Source organism: Anolis carolinensis, chromosome 5, assembly GCF_035594765.1.
Source record: "Anolis carolinensis isolate JA03-04 chromosome 5, rAnoCar3.1.pri, whole genome shotgun sequence".
In the NCBI taxonomy this organism is placed as follows: domain Eukaryota; kingdom Metazoa; phylum Chordata; class Lepidosauria; order Squamata; family Dactyloidae; genus Anolis; species Anolis carolinensis.
In genome coordinates, this window is record NC_085845.1 from 75090899 (window position 1) to 75117783 (window position 26885).

Sequence of the window (26885 nt, forward strand, 5' to 3'; positions counted from 1 at the left end):
CTTACTGAATGCAGAGAAATAGTCACATTAGGATGTTTTGGTACTAAATAGTAAATACAGTAATTACTACATAATGTTACCATATATTGAACTGCTTTTACTGTCAATTTCTTGTAAAACATGTTTTGATGCTTAATTTGTAAAACAATAACATAATTTGACATTTAATAGGCTTTTCCTTAATCCTTATTATCCAACATTTTTGCTTATCCAACATTCTGCCGGCCCATTTATGTTGGATAAGCGAGACTCTGCTGTACTTGGAAGAGAATCTACAAGGGAATATCAAGTATGCAAATGAAGTAAATTGTTTTTTTTAGACCATTCAAAGATTTGGAGCAGAGTATCACTAGGATGCTGTCCATTTAGGCTTATTGAGCTATGGCAGATAGTAGAAATATTGAATTTTCTGAGATCAGTAATAGTGTGGATGAGAACCAAAAATATGAAAATCCAGATGTAATAGTATGTTTGATGGAAGATGAGTTGCAATTCCCTGAAGGATCAGATTCATGGTTGTGGAAAGATCCAGGTTTGTCACTGGAGACCTGAGTAGCATAGAGTGTCTTCTACCAACAATGTCTGGTGGATCACCTATATTAGTGGTTCTCAACCTGTGGGTCCCCAAATGTTTTGGCCTTCAACTCCCAGAATTCTTAATAACTGCTAAACTGGCTGGGATTTCTGGAAGTTGTAGGCCAAAACACCTGGGGATACACAGGTTGAGAACCACTGACCTTTAACATCTTGTGGCTATTAATAGCCTGTCTCAGAAAGCGTCCAGATTAAATTACAGCCACAATGTGTTGTTGCTGCATTCCAGAACTGCTCAGAAACTGGAGTTCAAAATAAAGCCGATAGACTTCTATTAGTATCTGTCTGATGGGAACTACCTCACTTATTCTTAATCACCTTCACTGGTTCCTAGGCAATTTCCAATCACAATTTAAAGTTCTGTTGCTTCTCTTTGAAGCCCTACATGCTTTGTGACCTGAAGGCTCACTCCACCAATGTGAATCTGACCCAAGCTTGTCAAAGTTTTTTTTCCAGCTGTAACTCCCAGAATCACCCAACCTAAGAATTGTAAATAGATATTCTTGCAATTGTTTCTAAACTCTGATATGGCTATACATTGCAACAGTCTTTGAGATGTAATTCCTACATAACATTACCATGTATTGAACTGCTTTTTCTATTGATTTGTTGTAAAACATGATGTTTTGGTGCTTAATTTTTAAAATCATAATGTAATTTGATGTTTTATAGGCTTTTCCTTTATACTTCCTTATTATCCAACATTTTCGCTTATCCAACGCTTTTATTTTTCAGTGATTGGTTTGGGGGGGGGGGCGCCAAAATTCTGTTCGCCTACACTTGAAAAATACCTAGGGCCGGCTCTGGCGGGCATAGACCTTATTTACACAATTTTACAATCCTGACTGAGCTGATTTTACTTTTCTGCTCTGGTTTTTATTATGTTTTTTTTAAAGCTCTGTTTTATTTGATTTGTTTACTGCCCTAGGAGGAGTAACATGAAAGCTGAGATACTTATTTTTAAATTAAGCAAATACAAATTCTACCATCCTATGTGCACATACTTTTGTGTGCATCTGACTTGGGTTTATGAACTAAAATGCACAGGCAATTGTGGATCATGAAGTTCATTTATGGTTATTGACCCTCTGATTGAAAATGTGTTCTATTAGCAATAACCATTTATTTTAAAGCAAGTAAACTAAATTCAACCATGCTGAATATAGTGTTTCATGAAATAAAATGTTCTGCTTTGAGCAAGAGTAAAGCCCGCTTAAATATCTTTAAATTATATATCATTTATTGAAATATAAAGATCTCAATTTACATGTTTTTTAAAAGACAAAAATAAGAATGGGGGCATTTGCATTACATTTTGTACCTATGGCAACTCATTCTAGCTTGTTCTCATATATTTCACAATATCGTCAACCTTGGTCTCTCTTACTCGCTTTTCTCATTCTAAAATATAAATTTTGGACATTTAAAAGTGCAACAGCGTGCCTGTGGAGTATATCACAGTTTAAAAAAAATTACAATGGCAGTGATACAGCTTGTTATAAATGTTCGGCAGTACTTCTCAAAATTGATATAAAAATACATATATACATATTGATGTATAACATCACCTCATCTTATGTCCCTCATTATATCATAGGACTGTTTTATACATTTGCAGACCACATTTATAGGATTAAAGTTGACCATTCAAAATGGGAAAGTCATATTTCACAGGCAAAATTCGATTGTCATCATATGAATGTGGAACAGACGAGTTGGGTGGTCCCCTCAAAACTGAGTCACAACACAGAAAATAGTAGGAAGATTAACATCAAATAGTCACTAAAGTAATAAAATCCAGGATTGTTGTGGTTTTCCAGATTAGTATTGAACAACTAAGTGTGCAGTCCTATACACCCACTGAAGAGAAAGTGGATGTGGGATGCAGACTTAGTTCAAGAGGTACCTCCTGCATTGATTTCTTGTCTTTGTGAAGTTTTTCAAAGTGCAGTCCATTGCAGTATTGCAAGAAATGTAATTCCCTTAAGACAAGAAATCTAAGAATTATTTTGGTCCATACCTACAGTTTGGTCCCAATCCACAATAGTTACATTCCAAAAGATGTTGGGCCTGAGTGGCATGAGAGAGCAGATAGTGATACACAATTCTTTCCCTACTGGGATGCAGACACGAAAGACATGTGTATTCATTTGATGGCATATAGAACGAAGAGATGGGTATTGTAAAGTTGGCAGTGTGATCTATGCATACAGAAAGCAAGTTCTGGATTAGCACAAGCACAGGATGAAGACAATAACATGAAGAACAATGCAAGAATATCATAGCTAGCTTAGTGGCCTGTAAAATATCAATGTCGATTAAACAATCTAAACCATGTGCAGGAAGGCATGAGAAACTACTTGATAAATACAAATGCAAGGAAGGTTTTTATATGTCCTTTCGAGCCACTGCAGTAACACATTTGCAGTGAATGGGACTTGGTTTAGTAGAGATACTGCCAGTGCTAGGTATATAGAAGGGATGGACATGGCAGCCCTTGCAAATAGCCTCATGTGCAGAAATCAGATGTACAGATGTACATTTAAATCCCATTGATTTCAGTGGAATATGATTAAACACCTCTCTAAATATCTTCCCCTAAAATTAGATAGACTTTCAGAACTTAAGGCTAGCAGGATCATGCCTGATACTTCCATGAACACACCAAAGCATCACTTCATAGGTTCAGGTTAACTTGTAATTGATTATTCGCTAATTCAACACTGGCCCAGTCCAAACTATTGTTTTCAACTGCATTATTTAGTCCTCTCAGGGGCTCTATCACATGCTATATTGATATGTTAGTCCTTAACCATCATGTTAGTAAATTATTGAGTCACAACTACAATAATTGGTGAGTGAGTTTGTTACATAAAACATCATATTCTTCCAAGTGGTTGCTCACCCTGGCCAACTGATCACATATGCTATACGAAAGGAATAACTAGGAACCACAGATCTCACAGGAAATCCAGCAGACCTATACACAGAGCCAGATTTAGGCAAGATTAAGTGAATGCAAGGCTTTATATTTGTCACAGGATTTCAGTAACTGGTTTGCATCTTGTGTATAGTGCTACGAAAAACATGCCTCTGAGAATGAGCCAGGTTTCTCTATAGTGATGCAACTACACATTTAAAAATAAGGAATATGGTTGGGTGGTAATGAGACAGCTCCTAAGCAGGCTTGCACTCTGACACGCTTTTGTAATAATTAAGTAATGAGCTTATGTTAAACAACATACATTCTGCTATCTCTTTTTGAGAATCATACTGTCCAGGTCTTCCTTTTTTCACAATCTGGTTCAAAAACTCTGTAATGAAATCACAGCCTGTGGTTGCAATGGGAATAAAACAATTGGAAATAAGTCCCATTCACCTAGATGAAACTTCTGAGTAAACATGACCAGTATTGTACAAGAAAGCATAAACAACTTTGTCAAAGTTACACTATCATACATAATGCTGGTTAAGCGAAGGCAGCTAACAAATTCTTGCTTGAAAATGGATAAAAAGATTGAAATTAGTTCAAATGGTGCGAAGGACCATTCTCCATATTACAGTGAGAGATTTTTGCCACATACAGGAGATAGATGCAGTTAATCCTATGGCTTAATTGTGTATATAGTCCTCCCCGCGCCAAAGCGTAATGTGTGGGGAGGCCTTTAGAATTGCTTTACTCCTGAGTCAATGCCCAATGCAGCCGCTGAAAAGACTTCTCCCTTTGGACAGTTAGGGGAACTTGACAAAGACCGCAGGATCCAGTTACATTTCTGTTGAAACTCAATGCTAAAACTAGAGCTTTTGTATGTGCAAGCACACATACACACCAAATAGCTACATACATAATGAGAAATCACAGGCTCAGAAAGAAGCGTTTTCAGAAAGACTATTTGGTGTATCAAATCCATTTGCCACATGTAAACCCAAAACAAACTTTCAGATGTGCAGTGTATTTCTTAAATGCTTCAAGCAGCCTTGCTACTGATTGATTAGCCACACGCATGTATTATACAATAACTTGAAAAACCTGGTTGCAAATGAAAGTCTAAAAATAAACTTTAGATTTCTAAGAGTTCTGCTGAATCCAAGGAGGAATCACTAGCATATCAATCCATTGTATTCAGAAAGCCATTCCACTAAAGGACAGAAAACTACATCTGGATTCCTTAGAATGAGTTAGTTTTTCCTATTTCCTAATCTACTTTTAATTTACCAAAACCATTAACAGTCAAATAGAAGAGTTCTGTTTTGTAAATCCTTAAATCAAAAATACTTTAGTTTGTTAGTAAAGTTTTTATGTACTGTGTTTTTAATGTATGACAATGAGTAGTTATAAACTATACTTAGTGATACTGAGAACAGTAGTAACAGGTAACAGTTATTCCTCTATGGTTACGAAGAATCTCACTTCATTTACTAAGCTATTGTATTAAGTTTTGTAAATTCCTCTTATTTCCCTTGTTTGCATTAGCTGTGAAAGGTAAAATATTGTATAGTACCGATCCCTTTGAGTTTCAAAAGTGGTTTCTTTTTTAACAGGTACTTCATCTCATGTGATAGTTCAACAGCAGCTTATAATGAGACTGAAGAAAGCAAAAATCAAAGACGTCTTGAGTGGTCTTTTAAAAAACGCATATTCCACAAAATATCCAGATAAAAATGGAGTATTTACATTGTTTCATTGGTGGTGTTTCTCCATAGTAGAAATAATATCCTTTGTGAATGCCCCTGAAACACAAACGGGATTGTCTGTGGCCTTTTCCTTTATCCACCTATCTATTGAAACTACTGAGATGCTACTGACATACTTCAAGAGCAATTTCCAAATTCTTGGTCTTGTTCCACAAACCAGCGAGACCTCTGTGTCCCCAGCGAGGCCACCTGGTATTTATTTTAAAGTGGTTTTCCTTACGGAGTCAATTGTCCATGAGTCGCTGAGCTTTCGTTTCCCACTTCACGTAGCTCAAAGGATGTCCACTCCTTCCTTCAGGATTACAGGAAGCTGTCCTCAACCAATTCGGAGGAATCCATGCCAATGTCGTCAATAATGTCGATGTCATCAATGGTTTCATCCTCTCGCTTGACAAAGGTCGAACTGCTGGATCCGGTTTCAATGGCACTTTCTTCAGAGGTCTGGGAACTGTAAAAGAAGACCATCAAGGAAATTAGGATGCTAAAAGTACACTCCAATATATCCAACAGGATTTGGTTTCAGGCCCCTCTTTGATATCAAAATCCATGGATGCTCATGCCATTAAATCATAGACTTCTAAAGTTGGAAGAAACCACCAGGGCATTCAGTCAAACCCCCTGCCATGCAGGAACACATAATCAAAGTACTCCTGACAGATGGCCATTCAGTTTCTGCTTAAAAACCTCCAGATATACAGTGATATATGATATATGATATACAGTGGCACAGTAAAATGGCATCTCTTACATAAAATGCCAAACAATTCACACAAGTACCAGAGAGAGCTTCAAGATCTGTAAAATTGCAAGATATATCAGATTACTTCTATACAGCTGAACATGGCAAAATATAGCTTTGATTTTCTTTAGATGTTTTATCCAAATATTCTTTGAGCCATGGATGCAGAACCCATGGATATGATGGTCAATTGTGTTACGGGTTTGTGGAAAAACAAACTGTGTGCAGTCCTGTCCAGACTTACCCAGCCCTTTTGTGCATCCACAATGAGCAAATACAAGCCAAGAAAATGGAAAAATCAAAGTTTACTCTTAAGTAGCAGAGTCAAGGAGAAAATTAAGCAGCTCCAAAAACACAAAACCTCCAGCTTCAAAATAACTCAGTACATCTGGAGTAACAAACTCACATAAAGTTCTTTGCATTAAATTCATGCATTTTCCTTGGAGATTTCTTCTTCAATGGTGCAAGGAGACAAGCATAGTAGGCTATCAGCCAGGAACTTACTCCGAATAAGGTCTGAAGCAAGTGATTCAGTAAGTCCCAAAAAGCATTACAAATATTCCCCAAGTTATACCCCATTCAGGGAGTGGTTCAAGCTTGTTATCCTTGATTGTTCTAATTACCCAACTTTGAATTGTGATTGACCAGGTGTTTTTCCCTTAACACACATACACACAAGTGGCAGTCCCACAAAAACTTAGCCAAATACATGCACATGCAGCAATAAATTGCATTCAACTGTAGAGTCAACAGAACCCCATCTTAAGAGTTCGTTAAAAAATATATTTGGATAATCTGTGCAAAAAGAGCTTACTGAAATGCCAGGCTGCAGCACACCTGGTTAATCGCCAGCTGCAATAGATCACTGCCGACTGAAGATTGGAAAGGACAAAGCCCGAGTCAGATTGAGCTCCCAACTGTTAGCCTAGCTTACTGCCCATCTAAGCAGTTCAGAAACAGCTGAGCTGCGAGTAGAGAAATTAGCCACGCTTATAACGCGGAGGTATTTTACAAATCATAAAAATTCCAGTGATCAAAGAACAAAGGAGTGAAAATTCTGCAGTCAAAAAGGGCTCGTCGTCATAGTGTCACAGCGGATAGAGCGACAGCACTCCCCTGTGGCCGAAATCGAGCATAACCTCCAGGTGCAGATGTGGAAAAATGCCTAAATACCTCTATTTGTCTGTTCTGTCTTGTATGTCTAAAAAAACTCAGCATTGAATGTTTGCCATGTTTGTGTGCATTGCAATCCTCCCTGGGTCCCCTTCGGGGCAAGAAGGACAGAATATAAATACTGTAAATCAATAAATACATACATAAACATCCCTCACTACTAGCCAGATGGAATTGTAATTCCCGTTATACGTAAAGGGCCACAAGTTACATTGCAGACTTTCTCACACACTCCTTAATCTACTTCCTAGCAAGCTAGCAATGAATCCCTTGCTATTTGCCAGGTAACTTGTGTATATCACAGAAAATTCTTGTGCAGTGGTGGATTATTCCAAGGCTCTATTCTAAGCTGCATGATCATTTCATGCAGGGCACAGCCCAGGACTAACAGGAATTCTAACACACTTCTAGTCTTAATAAGAAATCAAGGAAACCATGGGGTGAACAAAGCACACACATATAAGAAATCCAGGAAGTGGCAAATCTTGAAAAGGCCCTCATCACTTGCTGAATATTATAGATGACCAGTTGGTTCTATGCATATTGTGCATATAATTATAAATGACAACAATAAACACTTTCCAATATTTAACATTGATCAAGAATTAGTGACTGAACTCCATTAAAATGCCTATTCCAGATCTGCTTCTTTGTGTGAATTATGACATCAAAATTAAAATTGAAGTGATGTTCTTTTCAGTGTTTACCTATGCCTGTTCCTTTTGCCAAGTTCATCTTCTGAGACAGGGTCAATATCCGGCAGAGGAATGATGTATCCACTGTCAGCACTTAGTCTTTGTTCATCAAAGCCGCTCTCCCTATCTTTCAGTTTGTCTTCATTTTTGTAAGTAACACCAATGTAAGTGTTGTCACAGTCTGCTCGCATGCGTGTGACAGCAGGATGGTCACTCTTCAGGAAGTCCAAGTGAATTCTCTCATAGCTCTGAAAAAACATATATTTTGTAAAATTGGTCATACACCATCCCATTAACCTATATCTCTGTTCTTTATAAAACTTAAAAATATAAAGTATAAAGTTTGTTTGAGGTGTAGAAAATGTGACTAACGACCTCATCACATGAGGCTTTTGTCCTTTCCTATGATGCTTCCAGGATGGAGCCAGGTCAGAGCCTGCCAGAGCTCATTGTATGACGCAGGGCTACTTCCGGTGGGGCTCAGTCCTGTCTCCGTCCTGGAAGCATTATAGGACAGAGTCCTGAGAACACAGGTAGCTTCCTCTCTTCTAAGTACCTAAGATGGGGACAAGTATGGGGGAAGCTAGGCAGCGACAGGATTATTTTCCCCACTGCCCGATTGATTTTCCCTGTTGCATGATGGATTCTCCCACTGTCCCCTAGCTTAAAGACCTCCATGTGATGAGGTCCTTAAACTTAATATCTTGTTACTATCACCTGTAAGGAAGGAAGTGGCCAAGTGTTGAGTAAAAAGAAGAAGAGAGTGAGTAATTAATTTCAGTTTTGGTTCTATAATAATTTACACAACCCCATATATATCTGCCTAGCTGGAACAGAGAAAGAGGATTTATCTCTTCAAAATCCTGCATTTTCAGCTATGGTATTTCTGATTTCTACATAAACTTCCAGGTGGTGCTAGAAATTACTTACCTGAGAAAGAGATTGTGGGAAAGAGGAGAAATTTCATCACCTTGTCTACATGGTTCTCACTCTTTATTTCACATCCAGGCTAGGAAATGTACAACCTATGGATCACATGAGATCCTCCAACCCAAATTTGATATTTTGACACCCCTAAATACCCCTAGAAGCACCCAAAATGGGGTATGCCTTTTAATACTCACAACAACCAGACTGGAAAAATGCCTCCAAGTCAGCTGAATTTTCAGCCAATTTTTGGTCAATTGTCAGACACAATCATGAAGACTGCAAAAACTACGGGTAGAAGTTGCTCATACCTGTCTAATGTGACTATGGGATTTCCATTTTGAACCGTTGTCATATCTAATTTGGCCCTCAGCAATGTCCTTTTTTGTTACACATAGTTTGGTAGCTGAAGTCCCTACAGATTTCTCACGCACTGATTCTTCAGTTGTGGACTAGTCTGTATTAATCTATAATGAGCATCTCACATGGATTGGTAGACTTCCATCATATTGTACCTTTCTATGGACATTCTCACTCCCTACCAATGCTCTTCTACAAGTTGCAGGGTTGCCATCATATCAAATGAAACTGATGTAATATCAATATTGTGTCCAATTTTCAGCAGAAAAAGTATTTTTTTTTCAATTCAGCAGAATGCCCCTCCAAAATGCCAATTAGGGCATTTGGAGATGCATATTTTCTCTGTAATATTGAACAATTTAAAATGTTAGGGGCCTTTGTAAGTCTCTTAGCAGGTTTCTGGATCTGCAAAACAAGGGTCTACGAATTGTATGTGGTACACAGGCTGTACTTTCCCCACCCCTGTTTTAAAACAACTTTAATTTGCCAATTGGTTGTTGACGTGTGTTTTCAAGTTGTTTCTGACTTAAAACAACCTTTGCCTTCCTTTGAAGCTGAGAAAATGTGATAAGATCACATGGATTTCTGGATAAGGGGGGATTAAACCCTACTCTCCAGAGTTGTAGTCCAACACGCAAACTATGCTGGCTCCTTCAGTCCTATTTAGGGCCCATGAATCATAACTATAAATGAGTAAACTCTTCTGAGATTTTAAAAAGCTTAATTGCTTTGGACAAACCTTCTTGTATTCTCCAGGCAAAAGATTCTCAACTATTTCACTCAAGTGGTAAAAAGAGGGTCTCTTCTCAGGTTCGCTGTTCCAGCATTTTACCATGATGTCATACCTGTGAACAATATGGAAGAAAATAATTTAATCGTCTGGGAATTTCAAAGATGAACTAACAACATAATACTGGCTGAAAAGATAGAAGCAAATGACAAGTTCACCTTTGCAATTCCAAAAACCAAATTCCATTGAACTGAACACTGACTCTTCTATTCCATATGGTCTAAATATAACACCCACCCTTTTTAAGTCTCAGAAGAGCTATATGAATTTGTTCATTTGTCATCTTACTCCTTTGTTTAAAAGCATTTTTTCTTAAAGTGAAAAACTGAAATGTTTGTGATGGGAAGTCAATCACATCATCCACAGCTGAGTTCTGGGAACCCGCCCCACCCCCAAAAAAAACCTTCCGTTCTGGAGAAGTTGAGATAAGATATGCTTCAAATGGTTTTAGATGGGATTGGCTGAGTCCAATGTTCCAAATATATTATGTCCCATCTTTCTTTGAAACAATGACAGTACTGTACAAGGAATAGGCAAGAATAACACATACACTTCACTGGTAGCATGGTCAGGTTTTGTCATTCGATATCCACTCTTGATTTTGTTATAGAATGTAGAATCAACCATCATGCCAGGATATGGGGTGCCACCTGAAAGCCAAGCAAAATAAAATGTTATTAAATATTCAAGAAGCCATGACAAAACTTTATTTTATACATTGTGAAGTTTGTCTTTTTTACACTGTCAATAGTTCTGTCAATTGATTTTTAAAAATAAAATATAATTGTATAAATATATATTTTATATAAATATAAATATATAAAATATATACAGTATATTTAAAAATAAAACATAATTGTTTACAAAACAAATCACTAGAACAATGGGCTTATACCTTGCCACATACCTCAAGTTCCAAAGGGCTAGAGACTTGCTTTCTTTTCTTTTTTTAAAAAAAAGCCAAGATAATTTCAGAATTATGTTTTATTGGGGGAAAGAAGAGCACATGTTCTTTTCTGGACTCTACAATACAGTAGAGTCTCGCTTATCCGACATAAACAGGCCGGCAAAACGTCAGATAAATGAAAATGTCAGATAATACAGAGGGATTAAGAAAAGCCTATTAAGCGTCCAGTTATGATTTTACAAATTAAACACCTAAACATCATGTTTACAACAAATCGACAGAAAAAGCAGTTCAATACACGGTAACATTATGTAGTAATTATTTACAAATTCAGCACCAAAACATTGCAATGTATTGAAAATGTATAGAAGTTGTATTTAAGTTAACATTAAAAATTGACTACAAATAAATATAGAATTGCATACAGTAACTTACAGTAACAACACTGTCAAAAGTTAAGTCTGTAAAAATACATGAGTTATAGGCTACACATGTGTGCTTGCTGGACCTGTTATAATCATTTTTTGTGTTGTGGTGCCTCACCGTTAGGAGCAACAAAAATTAGTACAGTCATGCTCCCAAGCAAGCAGCAGACTTTTATCATCACCGATTTATGCGTGTTTTTTGTTTTTGTTTTGGGGCACTAGACAAAACAGAATGTTGGATAAGTGAAGGTTGGTTAATCGAGACTCTACTGTATAAGCTATCATCTCTTAATAGGTTAAGGTAAAGGTAAAGGTTTTCCCCTGACATTATGACCGACTCTGGGGGTTGGTGCTCATCTCCATTTCTAAGCCGAAGAGCCGGCGTTGTCTGTAGACACCTCCAAGGTCATGTGGCCGGCATGACTGCATGGAGCCTTGAACAAAAACATAAACCTTACCTAAGTAAGATCTTGATATTGGTATAGTTTTATGGCAAAAGACTTGTTTGTTATGGTCTCCAAGTTTTCTTTACTGTAATAAATTCATTTCTTAATAGGGGAATTTATTACAGTAAAGAAAACTTGGAGACCATAACAAACAAGTCTTTTGTCATAAAACAATACCAATATCAATATCTTACGTAGGTGAGGTTTATGTTATTGTTCAAGGAGAGTTGCATATTTAGTTTTGGAAAATTTACTAAAGTAGCATTATTGCATCAGAGCAAACAGCATCCTTTGAACTGTCTTCTTGTCTCTCCTCTAAATCAGTGCAGAGAGTCCTAAAATCTGATACCTAGAACATCAGGGTGAATAGTCTTAACAAACACTCTAAATCTCTTGCTGGATGTGAATCTCTGTTCATTACAGTAAGAACATAAATTTAGGATTTCAGGTGAGAACAGGTTGGTTTGGCTCCCAGCACCCATGGCCCCAGCCAAAATGACTACTTCTCTGAGACAATGGAAACTGGAGTCCAATGACAACTGGAAGCCCATACAACTCTCCATCCCGGGTCAAGATTCCTATCTACATAGCCACATAGTTTCCTGTTTATTCAGGAACAGGAAACTGTTTTTCTTTTGACTCAATATGAGTAAAAATAATCGAGTACCTACCAAGAGAAAATATTTCCCAGAGCAGAATGCCATAAGACCAAACATCACTTAATGTTGTATATAGGTTGTCAAAAATGCTCTCAGGTGCCATCCACTTCACTGGAAGGAAGGTCTGAAAGAATTCCAAAAGATAGTAAGAAGTGATTAAATGCAATTAAAACGCAGATTATCACCATCAAACTATTTAAAAATAAGTATTTATAGGAGGAGGAGGAAACAAAAAATAGCCAGAGATATTAAATCTCCATCCACATACCCAAAGACAACTGAAGATTTCAAAGGCGCACAGCAGATCAATAGTATCAGGAGCAATGGCACGCCCTTTCTAGTTTGCTCAGGTAATTTGCCAGCATGTATTTTGCACTGAGATTGTTGCATGGTTATAAGGTTTGAATATTGTTTTGTCACATGGAAACCAATGGAAATGTAGTAATTGTTCCCCATTGAAAGATATTCAAACATTATCTACACTAAAATTCATTTATCAACCAGATGTTTATGAATCAACACAAAAGCAAATTCAGAAAAATCTGATTGATAAATGAATGTACAACAACTTTAAAAAATCATACAGAGGCTTTGAAAAAAAAAGCTTGGACAAACAATTGAATCAAAATCAGTTTTTACATTCTAGTATATCAGAAGAAATGTTCTTAGATTGTTAAAACCTGCAGCAATCTTGTTCACTGTTAATTGCAACCTGAGAAATGTCATATATTAGCAGAATCTTCTAAAGCCGAGATAGGATAGCCTCACAAAGAAAAATAAAACTTCACTATAATGTGTGAAGTGAGTGTTTTATGCCAGTTGGAGTGGTTGGGAAGAAAGTACTTGGAATTGATATGGTGATCAGAAAACTCTTGTTAAATACATACATATATATATTATCCAGTGTTCCATTTATTTCATCCAAAATTCCTCAGTAAAAATAAATACACAATCCTTGCACCAACAGATTTGTATCTGTATGCTACAAAATATCTGTGCTGTAACACTATAAAAGGTAAAGATTTCCCCTGATGTTAAATCTAGTCGTGTCTGACTCTGAGGGTTGGTGTTCATCTCCATTTCTAAGCCAAAGAGCCAGCGTTGTCCATAGACACCTCCTAGGTCATGTGGCCGGCATGACTGCATGGAGCGCCATTACCTTCCTGCCAAAGCAGTACCTCTTGATCTACTCACATTTGGATGTTTTCAAACTACTAGGTTGGCAGAAATGGAGACTAGCAACAGGAGCTCACGCCGTCTCATGGATTTGAACTGCCACCCTTCCTGTCAGTAAGTTCTGCAGCTTAGTGGTTTAACCCGCTGTACCACTGCAGCCCCTTATAACACAATGGTACATGGGAAAATATCCCAAGCTATAGAGTTTTTTGGATAGCTATTCCTGAGAATGGGGATACTGGATGTTAAAAGTCTAAAATTTAAGACAGGAGAAATGAGAAAGAGGCTACAGATGTACAAGATGCAGAGCTTCCCCACTACCCTGTCATATCTGTGGAATAGATTTGAGATACACCAGTTCTGGGGTTTTGTTCCTTATTTCCCCACCTTTTCACTTTGGAAACTGACTTGCTTCCTTTTAACAAGTTCTCAAAACAATGCTAACAGTGCTGGCAAAGGAACACAGCTACCGCTCCCTTTGGTTTTACAAGGGGAAAGATGCTTTGCCTCTGATTTTTCCTTTTCTGCCCCTTCTAGCAAAGAAAAGAAGAAGAAAAAATACATACGCTGCCTTTGGAGACATAGTTTGAATCATGCATAATATCTCTAGCCAGACCAAAGTCACAGATCTTCACAATTTTTCCTTGAGCCAGGAGGACATTCCTTGCTGCCAAATCACGGTGTACACACTGCAGAACAAATTGACTACATTAATAGGAGTTACAGTAATGAAATGTTTACAATGTTTATGTCCTTTAACAGTTTAATAAGCAAACAAGAATGATCTTTATATAAAGGGTTTGCAGTCATAATTTGAAAATAGAAAAATCATCCAAAAAAGGGGGAAGGACATTTCTAGATATTTTCAGTATGGAATATTCACTTCAGCTGGAGATTCATTTCATCTTGAAGATATGCTTCTGAGAAAACACATCACATTCTTGCAGGCATATTGTCCAAACTTTGCTTTTCTAACTCTATTGAGCTATGGAGTTGTCCGGAAGTGGTCCCTATACAACAGTGGTTCTCAACCTGTGGGCTGCAACCCAGCAGTGGGCCACGAGATCAAAAATCATGTCTGTGAACCTCCTTCCTCTTAATTAATTTATTTTATTTTATTTATTTTATTTCCACCTCTTTCCGCAGAGCTGACCATTGCATTGGATAGACCACATCAGGTCTAAATTATTAAATATGGTTTTCTGTGGGCGAGCAGATGGTGACTACTGGATGACATATGTTCTGTTTCAGAAACTAGACCTGATGTTGTCTATGCAGTTTTCAGAATCAGCACCCCAAATAACCAAACCAAATCTAAAGTTGACCAAAAACTGACTCGTAACCCTTTTGGTACTAATGTTGGAGAGTGGGCACTGGTCTAAGTGGGGCATGGTCAAATAAAGGTTGGGAACCACTGCCATACAGCATGGCATGCTATGGTGGATAAAGTGGCATGTGCTGCATCTTCTGATCTATATCTTGGCCATCTGATCCATTCAGATAGGAGCTGCTATTTACTAGTGTTTGGGAGTGAATGGAGGAATATTTTTCCATTCTGCATTCTTTCCCCTACACCAAAATTATGGATTTTTTCAAAGACTGATATAAAAATGTATTAACTGATATTTCAAAAAAGAATTTCACCCATATAATAGAAATGCACTGAATGTCTGTGTTTTGCTTTCCTAAGAACTATTAGTGAGATGTGTAGTACTTTTCATCTTGTCAAGGCTTTGAATAAGAACATATGTGATTTTTATTTCATTTGCGTTTTGCAAAGTTGAAATGCACCTAGCATTACATGCAGGGCCGTAGCCAGAAAAAAATTTCGGGAGGGGTTTTGAAAATTTCGGGGGGGGGGGGTTTGAACCCCTAGCACATACCCCTCCTCGCTACAAACCTGTCAATATCTGCTTGAGATAGTGCCTGGTGGGACTCTTAATGTTTTGCATCTCATAGACTTAGCATGGGGATTTGGTTAACCAGTTAAAATTCATGAGTAAGCGAGAGAAAAATTTCGGGGGGGGGGTTGAACCCCTAAACCCCCCCACTCACTACAGGCCTGATTACATGATATAAAAAGAGGCAATTGCAACATTTTTAGTAACATGAATTGATTGTATCTCATGGGCAACTGATTGCCCAACAGCTTGTCCAATTGCTTTGCAGAACTGCCTGTGCAAAGATATAATCCAATGTAACTGCACTAGTGGAGATTTTCACTTCTCTAGTGTGAAATTGGATTTAGACCAACGTCAAGACAAAAAGCAGGGTACATTATTATTTGTCCATGAAATAAGCAGATGTAAAAAAATGCATGTTAAAATAACTTGTACATTTGGTACATTAAGACTGTTGGAGAATGACCCTGAAATGTTGCCTGTTCCAACCTTGTGTTCTCCATCCAACCAACCAACCACTTTATTTATATGCTGCCTTTTTCCTAAGAATGTGACTCAATGCAGCTTTTGGAACACACAGAATACAGCTAAACCACATAATGAAAATTTTAAAAACCACCTGCTTTCCAAATGTGTTGTGGTGTCCATAGCACATGTGGTAAATTAAGAGAGTAGTGATTTGGAGGGCACTAGTTTGAAGAGACAGCTGAAATGTATTTTTTCCTATGTATAAATTACATTGTATATTATTACATTGTACTTGGTTTTATTGGCTATTTGCTTTATTGGGAATTTGTATTTGCTTTATATTTCATTCTGATTGGCTTGGATACCAATTTGGAAATGCAGACTGCAAAACCAATGAAGGAAATCAATTGAAGAAATAACTAATTTTTTTTCACATTGTATGTTTGGCTACCAGTATGGCTCTTTCTATTATCACTCATATTTAAGTTCTACAAATAAACATAGTTCAATATTAGGCAATTGCTTCATTAAGGTGCAGTCTGCTCTCCACTTACTTACCTGGAAGCAAGTCTGAACTCAACTAGACCAAGCTATTAGTAGACAAATACAAAGGTTTGAAAGTTAGTAGCTATTAGTAGACAAATACAAAGTTAAATACTCACATTTTTCGATGCTAAGAACTCCATTCCCCGGGCAACTTGGTAGGTAAAGCTCAATAGGTCCAGCAAACTGAGGCCTTCTGAATTATCATCTGAAAGAAGATTCAGAACATCTTGTTCTATTGAGGAGAGGGGAAATAAAATAAAATAGTTGTCATACGTATGAAGATAATCCATTAGTTTGTTCCAGCCTTGGAACAGGTGCACTTATCAACATCTGGTGGGTTTGGGGCCATAAGTATTGAGAAGGTGAGCCAGTCTAATGGTCTAACTTAACTGCAAAGGCCACTTCCCTTGAGGAAGAGTTCATTTCAAAGCACATTCAGACTGAACGGATACTGTCTCTGCCTATACAGCTGGTGTTGTTGTTTTTCAACAGCAGCTCAAAGGTCATTCATTCCGCTCTGCTTTCCATGGCGCTGGGTTTGCAGTTTTACAACATGTCCCTCCAAAACATTTCTGCAAAACAAGGGACCCCTTTGTGCATTTGCATCAATCTGTGTCTTTTAAAACAAATCCATATACTAAATATAGCTTTGATTTTTCCTTTGATTATATGCTTTTTCCAAGAAATTGTAGGATTAAAGAAGCACCACCTACACATTATGCAGCTTGCTTGTACTTATTCCACTTGTGGTTTAAACCCAAAGCAATCATTTGGAGATGGCATCGTGTCATCCCACTTTTTTAATTCATTTTTGTCCCCTTTAGCTTGGCTGAGCACAGTCATGTTCTTTAGTAACTATTCATTGGAGGGTCATCCTGTGCCATCAAAGAACCAGTGATTCCATGGCAGTGGCTCTTATTTTGTTCTGGAAACTGGCAGCAGGAGATAGACTAAAACCTTGTTATTTGATTACCCCTTTGGCTCAGTGAAACCCTACAGTGTACTAGTCTTTGCCAAGGAAGTCTGAGTCTAGAAAAAAGTCTGGTTCTGAGACCAATGAACTATGGTGGTCAAACCTGTTTTGGAAGACATGGATTGGGTTTCTCTGTAAAGGGACAGGGAAAAGGCTGAGTTAGCCATGTGGCCCATCACTAACCCTCAATTTAGTACTCTACAAATCACTTGGGAAGGTTCTTTTTGAGGGCTGATAACTGCTAGGAATGAATCTTAAGTGGGGAAGGCATCCCGCAGTCAAATGGCTACAGTCCTACTAAATCTATAAAGGTAAGAAAACTGCTTGTGCCACGTAGGAAAGTGGCTCTAACTAGGACAAGTAGTGGCTGGTATCATATTATTAACAAACTCTGTTCTCCCCATAAATTCTGTCATTATCAAGTGCTGTGTGGCAGAGAAGGAGGAAGGAAATACAGTATTTATTTATTTATTTATTTACAGCATTTATATTCCGCCCTTCTCACCCCGAAGGGGACTCAGGGCGGATCACATTACACATATAGGCAAACATTCAATGCCTTTTAACATAGAACAAAGACAAGACAAACATAGGCTCCGAGTGGGCCTCGAACTCATGACCTCCTGGTTAGAGTGATTCATTGCAGCTGGTTACAGCTGGCTTGCTCTCCAGCCTGCGCCAGTCTTGCTTATCCAACCTTCACTTATCCAACGTTCTGTATCATCCAACACAGTCTGCCTTTGAGTAGTCAATGTTTTTGTAGTCAATGTTTTCAATACATTGCGATGTTTTGGTGCTAAATACATAATACTGTAATTACTACATAAAATTACCGTGTATTGAACTGCTTTTTCTGTCGATTTGTTGTACAACATAATGTTTTGGTGCTTAATTTGTAAAACCATAACCTAATTTGATGTTTAATAGGCTTTTCTTTAATCCCTCATTATTATCCAACGTTCTGCTGGCCAGTTTAAGTTGGATAAGCGAGACTCTACTGCATATTCTTTCACTAATATAAACACCTGCATCATTTCAATCTATAAAAATATATCCTTTCAGCAGAGATACAAGAAAAATTCTGCATTTACTGCACCTTGACATACAAAAATGTACTATAGTTAAACCGAATAATAATTCTTGAACACGTTTTGTTGACATATGAATGTATGGATATTCTATGTGATGGAGAAAATAATTGATCAGATCTTCTACCACATTATCAAAGCTCAAAGGCCACAGGAAACAGATGAGCTAGACTCAGAACAGGGTAGTTGATACTTATTTTTCCTGCAAAGTTTTATGGATTTTAATGGGGGAATGACCAATTATTTCAATCTAGAACATGGTACAGAGGAAAGAGCCACATTTTAAAAAGAGTCATCAGGAAATTTCTCTCAAGAAATCTAATAGTTTGATTCTGCTAAAACATATTCAAAATGAATTGGGATTCATGCCCATGAACTTACCAGACAGATATTTTTTCTTATATGAAGCAGGTCTATCATACAGAGATCTCTGGATGTCAGAATATTTTGACCTGTCTCTCCTTTCTAGCATCGGCACATACTGTGTGGTCTCTGCTTGCTTCATATCCATGTATTCACCATTATTTTCAAATGACAGGATGACATAGCTGGAATAAAACCACAATAACATTATTTTATTTATTTATTTACCACATTTGTAGCCTGCCTTTGTCAACCCCAAAGGGGACTCAAGGCAGCTTACACAGGCACTTGTCCAGTACATATAAAACACATATCCAACATATTAAAAAAATTACAAAATTAAAATTAAACAATAACATTAAAACCTAACAGTTGATAAAAATCACACCATCCGAGAGACATAGTCTAAGCCATTCCATGATCATTGCACAAATATATATGTATTATTGCACTACTCTCTTAATCAAATTACACATAAATTGGTGCAGGGTGAAATTATGACAGTCTCATGTCATTCTCATCTATATTTGTTGATCACAGAATTGAATATATGAGGGCAATTTCACAATGTTTGAACAAGCTGTTGTAGTCAGAGTAGAGGCCTTTTAAAAGGCTGTAAATTGTAAGATTGGGGGGGGGGGGCATTTCCAAAGTTTTGTTATTTCAAAAAAATAATAATTTAAAAATGGGAAATCAGTGCACATAAGGTAATAGAAGCCTTTGAGGTCCAAACAGGTGGAAATGTATATTCTCCTACCTGGCAGGGACAGTCCCAATTAATACCCAGTCATTCCACATTTTCAGCTGCTTTTAGAATATCCCAGTTTCTCTCTCCTCCACCCCTTTGTCTTCAGCTTACTTGCATGACTGTAAACTGAGTTCAAAGTACAAGAGTATTTTACAATTACTGGTAGTTAATTCGACAAGTGGGGAAGAGGGGGCAGAATCTTGGCCTTCCCTGCAGACTCGGTCAAAGCAAACTGCTATAGTTTCTTCTAGTCTTTGTTTTCTTACTATTATGTTCCACATTAACAACTTCTGCTATCTTGGCCACATATGTCCCAGTTTTCATCTATAAAATGCTTAAGGATACAAAAATGTGGCAAGCCAATCCACAAGTACAGTGCTGCAGTTTCAAAACATAATTGAACTACAGGACACAGGATGATGGAGCCTTCCATGACTTTTTATTGACAAAAGATCACACATGTTCCTTTGGAGTTGACCTTCAGTGGTCTTTCTGAATGAGCTCCTCCACCTTCACCTGTAATAACATAGGTACAAAATGCTACAACATTGTGGCTGTTCACTGTAGGATCTGGCTCATTCACCCAATAGGAAATTCATGTTACTTCACGTCTAGTTCAACAGACTTATTTCCATTTCAATAAGAGTACACAGAAGTTTTAAATAGAGTAGAGTCTCGCTTATCCAACATAAATGGCTGGCAGAACATTGGATAAACAAAAATGTTGGATAATAAGGAGGGATTAAGGAAAAACCTATTAAATGTCAAGTTACGTTATGATTTTACAAATCAAGCACCAAAACATCATGTTTTGCAACAAGTCTGCCATTTGTTTGGGAGCGTGGCTGCACTTGTGTTGTTGTTGGGTCATTGGCCCGCTGCTCGTTGCTGCCTAGAGAAATAGCTGTGGATCCGGGCAAGAGGCAGACTGCATTTGATAATACAGAACGCTGGATAAATGAAGGTTGGATAAGCAAGACTCTAATATATATTAGAAGTAAATTCTACCTCCTAGTGCTTTCATCAGCCGAGTTCATCCCAAAGATGTCCAAATCTTTCTTTGTCTTTTCAGGGTTTCGGTTCAGAAAGTTGTCCCTGTTTTTATGCAGATAGTTCACCAAGTCTCCATAAAAGCAGTATTCTGTTATGATGTAAATTGGACCTAGTGGTATCAAGAAAGGAAAAGGCAAGATAATACATAGGTTTTTACCAGGGTCATATTTGGAGAATGGGTGAACCCAAGCTTAGGACCACCAAGATAGTACTAATACTCTACTTGTGTATGAATACCTATGAATGGGTTGAACAAAACGTAGACCACAACATATTACTATACCTACTACTTAGATCTCAGTAACATTGTTGAACCAACTCCCAGAAGCCAGGTAATCTGGGGCGTCTGTAAGTATATACTTAAGTAACTAAATAAAACCTTTGCCTAGCTCAGGTTCTGCTATTGGATATCTGGGTGATTTTTGATAAATCAGAAAGGATTGATTTCTGATAATTTAACACTAACAATAGTAAGTATGTTTTTTCAATATCTACTAAAATTTAAAAACAAAATAGGAAGACAGGGACCACATAACAATCTTTCTGGGTTTTGTGTTGTTCGAAGGCTTTGTTTGGCCTATTGAGTCATAAATTTTGTAAGAATGGGAAACTAGGTGTTTTTGCTTGTTTGCTTGATACAGATAAATAACTCTTTAATACATATAATGTGGTGTATATCTGGAGCCATCAAACAGCTACTTTTGACATGGTAAATTATAGTTGAAGCAAGTAGGACATTGATGAACCCTTCATTCTAATGGCTCAACAAACCTACCTGATTTTGTACATGCTCCTAACAGGTTGACTATGTTCAAGTGGGGTCCAAGATGGGTCATTATCTTTAATTCAGACATGAGAGCCTGCTTTTCACTGGTTCGTGCAGTGGCTGTAGGGAAAATAAGTGGGATAGCTAATTAGAATTATATGGATTTTCAAAAATACTCATAATCCTGAATAGAAATAGGGATTTTGTTATGATTGCCTTGACATATATGCCCCTTACTTCCTTTGGATAATGTGCTGGAGTGAAAGCCCTTTAAGTAAGCTAAACATCTGGAGAAAAGATCTTTATAATCACTATTTTCTCGAAAGGGAGACATGTCTGGTATAACAAACAATGGTGCATTTGTATGGTGAGGACTCATTTTAAATTCTAAATGGGTCAAATGTCTGGATGAGATTTTGTTAACTTCAGACTAATATTTAAATAGACAGCTAGGGACTGAGCTACCTTGGTTTCGTTGGCACACTCTTCTATGCATTTATTTCCAATTTATAATAGTTATAGATTTTCTCAGTTCTGCTATTAAATGATATATTTCCCATTTCTTTCTTTGGGGATGACAAGGACAAAACCATAACATGACATCAAAAATTAATTTTATTTCCATTTCTGTTGAAGCTTCCACCGATTCCTCAGTCCTCTATAAATTTGCACACATCGACAAATAGAATTCACTGACAGAATATGTTGGTGGCCACAGGATAACAATACAGTGCATTGATTTTTGGATTCAAAATGTTTTTGGGTTCAAAATCAAGGTAAGATATTTTAGTCCGTATCATTACTTTCAGAATGAAGTTCTCTGTGAGAACCTGCTGTTTTCACTGGTCAGGATCAATTAGGATGGTTCCATTGTGGAATTGTTTCTGACAGTCAAACTGGAAGGGAAACAATATTCTCTTTCCCAGCTATACTGAATCCCCCTGGAAACCTCCAAAACTATTTCTGTGGAGATGGGAAACTTCTCAATAATGGTTTGGGACAACATGGAGAGCTATGAGGAAGAAAAGGGAAGAAGGTTTGACAATATTAGTGTGGTTGTAGAGAAGGAGTGGCAATTGTGTGTCCTTTAACCTGCCATACTGCATTTTCAGGGATCCCATGAGGTCTGTGGGTCTCTTTGAACTTCCAAATCAAAGCGATTGGTCCCAAGTCCACACTTTTCAATTCCCCACTGATTCGCCATGGGTGAATCGCCCCGTGGGACCTCATCCATCTGATGAGGTCTGTTGTCCATTTGGTCCACATTCCATAATCAAAGGACATTTTAGCATATTTCTCACATGATTATTGGTCACCTGTAGAAACCTCTAAACCAGTGGTTCTCAATGTGTGGGTTCCCAGGTGCTTTGGCCTACAACCCCCAGCAATCCTAGCCAGTTTACCAGCTGTTAGGATTTCTGGGAGTTGAAGGCCAAAACATCGGGGGACCCACAGGTTGAGACCCACTGCTCTAAATAATACCAACTCACCTTTCCTTAATGGGATCATTTCATTATTTTGTTTTACTGAGGAATGTTAAGCCCCCAAAATGATATGATTGTGAATTTCAGACAGGATTCTGTATTTCCAGACTAATGTGTGGATTGGAACAGAATAATCTTTGTATTTCTTACTTCTCTGAATATAACAATGTGGTTCCCAGCTTTAAAAAAATGTACCAAAATCCATTTAAAATGTATTGAATTATTTCATTTTATTTAATACATTTATGTATCATTTCTCAGCCCACCAGAGGCCCCAACAATATACAATGCACGAGGAAAAAAAATAAGACATTAAAAATAGATAAAACAGAAAACAAGTATTTTAAAACAGACCAGATAACAATTTTAACAAATGGTTTTAAAACTATACAGAATTAAAATAGTCAGAGCAGCTGCTCCTGGTTATAAGGACCAAAGGACACAGAAAACAATACAGTCTTAGCTACCCACTGAAAGCTCAAGAAGGATGAAGATATACTGACATTCCCTTGGAGAGCTTTACATTTGAGATGCCACTGGAGAAAGGGCCTTGTCACATGGACTCCCCTCTAGTATTGAGACATGAAACAAGGTCACTGCTAGACATGCTATGATGTTTAAAATTAGTATTTTAGGATAACATACATCTATATCTGAGTACATTCATGAAATTGTATTTGTGAAGGTATTTTGATCAGAAAAGCCTTCAGAAGTCTGTGTACTGATATACGGTTTTTAATGTGGATTATTAAGATGCACATTAATGTGAAATGGAATGGAAAAGAATGCTGTATGGATACATATACATTGACATGGGCCATGAACCAGACATTGGTTTTTACAAGATCCAGAAACTGGGACACTCTTTTGGCACACAGAGGCACCCAAGAGAAGGCTACTGCAATCTGTTCCCAACATCACCATCCTTTACTGGTAAACCTTTCCTCCTATTCCAGTTCTATTGCTTTGCACCTTGTAGCAGCAACATTTTCATGAGATTAGAAAGCAAAATGTTTAGAAAATTGAGAATAAAAAAAGAAAATAGGGATTTCAATCCAGAACAGAATAGAAGAGATATGGATTTCATAGATGTATCAGTGAAAACAAATGATTACACGATGTAACACAGTATTTGTTCTTGGGTTATAAATATCATTTCCTAATTGGGTCTATCTTAAAAACATGGGAAAAGTTTATAAAATTACAAAAACTTTGTTTTTGCAGGACATCCTGCAGCACATTTTGCTATAGTTTTTCGATGAATATCTCATAGTCTCAACCAATTCAACATAGTTTGTGGAAGCCACAAAAACAAAGTTTTTGGAATATAACAAGTACTTTCCAAGTAAGTACCACACAATTAAACAGGAAATAACACTTTCAAACCAGGAACAGATTTTTTTCCCAAATGTTGCTACATAGTGTTATGGTGTGGTTTCAGATGCCTCCATATGTCAAACAAAAATTATTCAATTCATCATGGTTAAGTATCAGTGTACTGTTCTCTTCTCAGACATAGGAAGTAACCAGCAACTGAATGAGCAATAGCTACAAATAACCAAAGGTATTATCCTGAAAGCACCAGGTGGATATTATAGATAGGGTAGAGACTGAATAAGTACAAAAGGATTAGTAATTTCTTTCATCCCTGATAAGAAATATTGCTTTGACATCTCAACTGTAGTGAGATTTTCCACCCCTCTATATGAAAGCAAAACAGATGAAGGGTGGATTTTTATAGGGGGCGGGGAGGGATGTGTATCAAAATCTCAATATTTCACATAAAAAGAGTATCTGGACAAAATGACTCTCCTTTTCTCTTTATTAAGTAAAGCAGACACACATACACACAGGAAACACAAAAAGAGAGGATTATTGGTGTAAAATATGTGACCAACCCTTTCAGTGCTTCCACTTAAAAAAAATCTATGCTACAAGGCATTAGCAGTAGAAACTTGCACACATTCAGAAATTATCCCAGCTTATGTGAGAATTATTTCAAACAAAAAGATGAAGATTTACATCATAGAATTAGAGTTGGAAAAGACCTCATGGGCCATCCAGTCCAACCCACTGCCAAGAAGCAGGAAGATCGCATTCAAATGACCCCTGACAGATAGCCATCCAGTCTCTGTTTAAAAGCCTCCAAAGAAGGAGCCTCTACCACACTCTGAGGGAGGGTCCCACTGCTGAACAGCCCTGTGGAACACTTTCTAAAAGCCACCCTAGTTTGAGGAGGAAACAACCCTAACCCTAACCCTAACCCTTAGGACCTTCTTCAGCAGGTCCACTGGAAAATCAATAACAATAATTGCTTGCTTCATCTGCAAAACGTATTTTTGGGAAAACAGGCAGAAAGGCTTTAGATTTGTTTGATTCTGAGATATATGGTGAAGTCAAATATTCCTTCTACACTAGGGGCAAATATATGTTTTCACTTTGGATCTTCAATGGATAATTCTGTTATCTCACTGAACTGATGAAAGATGTGAACAAATTGAGGAGAAAGAAGAGCCAGTGAGAGGATAATACAAGAGGAAGAGGTGAAGAAAGAGGAATAGTAATGTGGTCCCTGCAAGCCTAGAAGCAATGAAAGTAACTCACTGATAAATGCCAAATAATGCTAAGCGAAAGAGAGAATGAGAGCGAGAGAGGGGTGACCGATGTGTCCATTCTTATTTGTCGTAGTATCTAGTCATGTGGTTTCATTTGTCTGCCTCTGACAAAATACACCTTCTGGTCATTTTCTGTGGCAACTCTATGGTGTGCATCTGCCAGAAGTTGACTAGAGAGGCTCACTAGAGGACCTAATCCTCTCTAGGACTTTCCAAAAGCCCTCCAGAGCAATTCAATAGAGTTCAATAGAGTTTGCTATTACCCACAATTTTACACATCAGTGTGATGTCCTGTAATGTGCTTCCCACAGATATTGAGGTCATGCTGTACTTTCTATTGAAACTTATTAAATCCATTACCAAACAAAGGTGCTCACAACAGAAATAACAGGTTTGTTTATAAACAATGAATATACTGATTAAATTATTAACAGAATATAGAGAATATATAGAAACATTTAACACCCTGTTTTTTGTGACAGCACTTTCATTTTACATCTTGATGGGTTCAAAAATAAAAGAGCAACCCCCTGATGCCATGACAAATATCACACTAATTAATTTTGCTTTCAAGTTCTAATTCAGTCATTTTAATATTTGGCATTAATGAGAGTGATGACGTGGATTATCTGTAACCCGAGAAACACTTACGCTTCAGCATTTTCACAGCCACCTTCATGACAGGCTGTGACCGACTTAATCCATATGCGGTTCCTTCAACTACTTTTCCAAAAGCTCCGGAGCCAAGAATTCGGCCTGTAGACAACAGAGAATGTTTTTAATTGGCAAAATAATCTCATATCTTATCTCATTGCTTCTAGTACTCCTTATGTCATGTGGTTAGTATGCATCTGAGAGTGAACTGTATGAGTTCATTTGTTCTTCTAATCAAAATAAAACATCCCCTTGCAAGCTAATTTCTCCCATGAAGTAATGAGGGATTCCTTATGGGAAATCTGGGCATATTTCTGAGCTCCCTTCCATCATTTGATTGGATTTCTCTGTATTCTACAATCTACAATCATGGGACATTCCCACTGATGCTATAGGGAACAATGTCAAAGAATCTGCTGCAGGTCAAATTTGTCCCAATAATATAAATGTTTTACTGGGCTGCCATTTTTGTTTATTTATTATTATTATTTATTTACAGCATTTATATTCCGCCCTTCTCACCCTGAAGGGGACTCAGGGCGGATCACATTACACATATAGGCAAACATTCAATGCCTTTTAACATAGAACAAAGACAAACAAACATAGGCTCCAAGCAGGGCTCGAACTCATGACCTCC

The 26885-nt window shown here is 37.5% G+C and overlaps 1 protein-coding gene across 2 annotated transcripts in view; it reads right to left on the reverse strand.

Moving 5' to 3' along the window:
- Positions 1-1812: 1812 nt before the first annotated feature.
- pdgfra (platelet derived growth factor receptor alpha) overlaps positions 1813-26885 on the reverse strand; it is a 69182-nt gene continuing 44109 nt past the window's right edge. For both annotated transcript variants that reach the window (XM_008111676.3, XM_003221560.4), the window contains exons 13-23: positions 26243-26347; positions 21502-21612; positions 20682-20835; positions 18944-19110; positions 16618-16733; positions 14153-14275; positions 12423-12534; positions 10524-10623; positions 9923-10028; positions 7909-8144; positions 1813-5737 (exon numbers count right to left, since the gene is read on the reverse strand). In XM_008111676.3, the coding sequence (XP_008109883.1) occupies positions 5590-5737; positions 7909-8144; positions 9923-10028; positions 10524-10623; positions 12423-12534; positions 14153-14275; positions 16618-16733; positions 18944-19110; positions 20682-20835; positions 21502-21612; positions 26243-26347 (1478 nt within the window). In that variant the 3' untranslated portion in view covers positions 1813-5589. The remainder of the gene's footprint in view (positions 5738-7908; positions 8145-9922; positions 10029-10523; positions 10624-12422; positions 12535-14152; positions 14276-16617; positions 16734-18943; positions 19111-20681; positions 20836-21501; positions 21613-26242; positions 26348-26885) is intronic.